The sequence below is a fragment of the Brassica oleracea genome, chromosome C1 (assembly GCF_000695525.1).
Source record: "Brassica oleracea var. oleracea cultivar TO1000 chromosome C1, BOL, whole genome shotgun sequence".
NCBI classification, from domain to species: domain Eukaryota; kingdom Viridiplantae; phylum Streptophyta; class Magnoliopsida; order Brassicales; family Brassicaceae; genus Brassica; species Brassica oleracea.
The window spans coordinates 24661526-24664901 of record NC_027748.1 but is presented as its reverse complement, the minus strand read 5'-3'; the positions used below and the strand labels follow the sequence as shown (position 1 = coordinate 24664901).

Sequence of the window (3376 nt, the reverse complement as noted above, 5' to 3'; positions counted from 1 at the left end):
GGACCCGCGGGCTCAGTCGTGGGGGGAACGTGTTTGGATCTTCTGCTTCTCATCATACCGTGAGGGATCTGTTAAGGGCGAGCGGCGGTGCTGGCGTTACTTACATCATTCCGTCTGCCGAGCAGCATCCCGGATCGGCTCCGGTCGGTTACCAATGTGTGTATGAGTCCTATTTCGGGGATCATACGAAGCTATGGTTCCCGATTCCTCGGTTAGTGACATCCTACGCATTCCGCCAAGACATTTCCATCTCTCAACTTTTGAACGGGTCGCTGCGAATAGCCGTCATGCTAATGGTAATGGCAGCTGAGATGGACATCTCGATGAGCGTGAGGGTCTTCGAGGAGTTGACTTTCACGAAGGCGCAGCCAAACGGGATCTTCTCGGTGAAAATGCGTTTGAACTACAACGTCTTGACCGGTCATCCAAATAAGACGCACGATTGGCAACACGCGTATTTCTTTGTGAAATCTGATGAACATGCTTTCGAAGAGCCGCCGGGAGACGACTACCGCGTTCTGTGGAACCGGTAACTCGGTAGAGACTCATCTGTTGGAGTTTCGTTTTAGTCGTTAGTCCTAACTTTTCTTATCCTTGTATTTGCAGTTCGTCATCCGAATACGATCGCCTACCCCGAGAAGTTTTTCGAAAGTGCTCAACCGATCGCGGCGCATAGTCATCTTCGTTGGCCGGATCTTAGTCGGGAGTGGATACGTCGTCAGCAAGCTAGGATCGCTAGAGGTAAGCCTGCTGATTGTTTTTAGGGCCTACTCGAGTTTCCTTTTGCGATTTTTCATGTTGATTCTCTGCTTTTGCAGTTGATTGGGAGTCGAGGCTTCCTTGCGTTCTCGGTCCTCGTAAGTCGCGCCTCCCTTTGTTTACTCGCAAACAACAGAGACTTCTCGACAAAGCCATAGAAATGGACGGAGTTCTGGATCTAAGCGCTCTGTTGAAAGGAAAGTTGCAGCTGCTCACGAAGAAGTCGACTACAGTCGATCCTCAGGGACCGTCTAACTCCGGAGTTGACGTCACTTCCGAAGGTGGTGGAACCTCCCGAGAAGGAGCCTCCAGAGAAGGAGCCTCCAGAGAGGAGGGCCCTATTGCAACCGACCAGGGGGGCACGGCAGAGACTTCTGCTTCTGGTCCCAAGAAGAAGAAAAAGACCAAAAGGACTAAGGTGGGAGCGACCGACGAGGTTCCTCCCGAAGAGTCTGCTCCCCTCGATGCGACTTCCGAGGGTTCGAAGTCCAAAAAGAAGAAGGATGGGAGAAAAAGGTCTCGTGGCGGGGCAGAAGGGCAAGAGGCCGTTTTAGTCGGGGCGGCATTAGATGGTCACCCGAGGAAGAGAACTAAGAGGTCTGTTGAGGCAGAGCCTATTCTTCTGCGAGAAAAAGGTCTGAATCTGAAGGTTCCGTAGCGAAGAGAAAGAGGGTCGAATTCCCTGATCGCGTCGAGTTCTCCTACAACGAGACAACTTCCCTGATCCTTAATCCCCTTAGCTGTGCGGAGCTGATGCGTGAAATTCGTGGTGGGACGAAGGAGATGCCGCAATTGGAAGACCTTTACTTCAAGAATGAATACATCGACGCTGCTTCCTCGAGAGCGCGGGTATCTGTGCTACCTTTCACCTTTCATCTCCTTCTTTGATTTATTGGGTTCATCTATCTCACGTGGTCCGTGTTTGTCATTTTGCAGAGTGACGGGAGCATGAACTTTCTTGTTGAGAAATACGACAGCGCCCTGAAGCAGACGATGATCCAGTTGGGATCTTCGGACAAGCTCGCTCAAGCAAGATTGAAGGCCATTGAGAGGGTAAGGGCTGAGCATAAGAAGGCTAACGAGAAGGCTGCGAAGGAGAAAGAAGTTCTTCGAGTGAAGTTCGAAGAGCTGGAGGGTAAGCTCAAATCCGCCGGCGCGGCCAAGAAAGAGCTTGCCCGAGAGAACACCCGTTTGGAGCAAGCGACTGCGACCCTTGAAAAGGAGAAGACTGAGCTACTCGAGGAAAGGGACGCTGCGGTTGAGAAATTGATCAGAGAGAGGCAACGCTTGAGAGACTCCCGGGGACTCGAGGTTACTCGTGAGAGGGAAAGGGTCAAAGCTGCTATGATCGAGAAGGCAAACCGCTGCTTTGGTCACGTGCGCGACCATTTAACTCACTTGGACGCCTTTGGGAAAGTGAAGAATCTGTACGGTCAAGCTTTGGGGACGAGGAAGTGCTTCGAGATGATAAAGGCAAGTGGGACGGAGATCCCGCAAGAAATGATCGACGTTTTTGCCGAGCAGGAGAAACTCTACGAGGCAGAGGCTACGAAATTTTGTGTAGGTCCGCTGTCTGATAGCGACCTCACTCTTTCTCCGCTGGTTCTCCCTTCTCGTTTCGTCGAGGACAAGTTTAGAGCGTCGTTTGATCATTATGGATCGAACGTAGATTTGATCGGACCAGGGATGGTTTCTCAGCTCATCACCTCGCTCGAAATTACCGAGGATCCATCGGAGGAGCCATTGGTCGATGTCACGTCGGTCCCGGCCGAGCGCGTCGGGGTCCCGGAGGGAGGTGGTCCTGGTGAACCTCCAGAGAACGAGAACCTGGAGGAGGTCCCCGGGAGGGAGAACCTTGAGATAGGCAACACTCCGGTTCGAGAGGAAGAGGCCGGGAACGTGGGCATCGAGGATCCTGTCCTCGTCTTGGATTCTTCTTCTGAAGGATGAGAAGGCGAAGAGGAGGAAGACGAAAGAGTCGAGGAGATGTCGTCGTTGCTGCTACCGAAGACCCAATCGGTCCTTCTGCTCTTGGGACGCCAGAGGAGGTCGGTCAAGATTCTGCACCTTGACGCTTTGTCTGTGTCTTCTTTGTTCTTTTTGTGTTTGTGGTCTTGATAGACCCTGTTGTTGTATTACTAGACGTACTTTCATTTTATCGGCAAGTCGCTGTTTTGAAGCAGACTTTTAGATTTGCGGGTTGTTGTGTTCCCAATCTGTACTTGCAATTTGTCCAAGTGAATTTCAGTTATCTTTAGAGTCTCGCGATATGTTCGCCTAGAGACAATAGATTCTTGACCTTTGGCTTTTGCAAATAGATAACGACACCACCCGCTAAGGGACTTTGTTCAGTTCCTATCGTGTTTCAATTGAGATAACGTCTAGACGGGTTGTTCTACTTTGAAAACAAGAGACTGAGTCTAAGAGTAGAAGGTTCTTTTTAAGCGTTTTCTCAAAGACTATCGAGTAAATGGGTAGCTAATCCATTACGCGTTTAGTCAAGAAAAGGTTAAACATTCACTCCGTTTGGTCGATCAGTGCTCTTTGGGCACAAGTGACTCGCGACCGTTTGGTCCTTAGGCTAAGTTTCTGATCAGGACATAGCTAGGAGATGGAA

At 50.7% G+C, this 3376-nt stretch overlaps 1 protein-coding gene across 1 annotated transcript in view; it reads left to right on the top strand.

The window, feature by feature from the left end:
• Positions 1-2709, top strand: part of LOC106335727 (uncharacterized protein At3g60930, chloroplastic-like) — a 3015-nt gene extending 306 nt beyond the window's left edge. Inside the window, exons 2-6 of the mRNA XM_013774327.1 lie at positions 17-420; positions 607-741; positions 819-1356; positions 1500-1608; positions 1696-2709. Coding sequence (XP_013629781.1) covers positions 17-420; positions 607-741; positions 819-1356; positions 1500-1608; positions 1696-2709 — 2200 coding nt within the window. The remainder of the gene's footprint in view (positions 1-16; positions 421-606; positions 742-818; positions 1357-1499; positions 1609-1695) is intronic.
• The last annotated feature ends 667 nt before the right edge of the window (positions 2710-3376 follow it).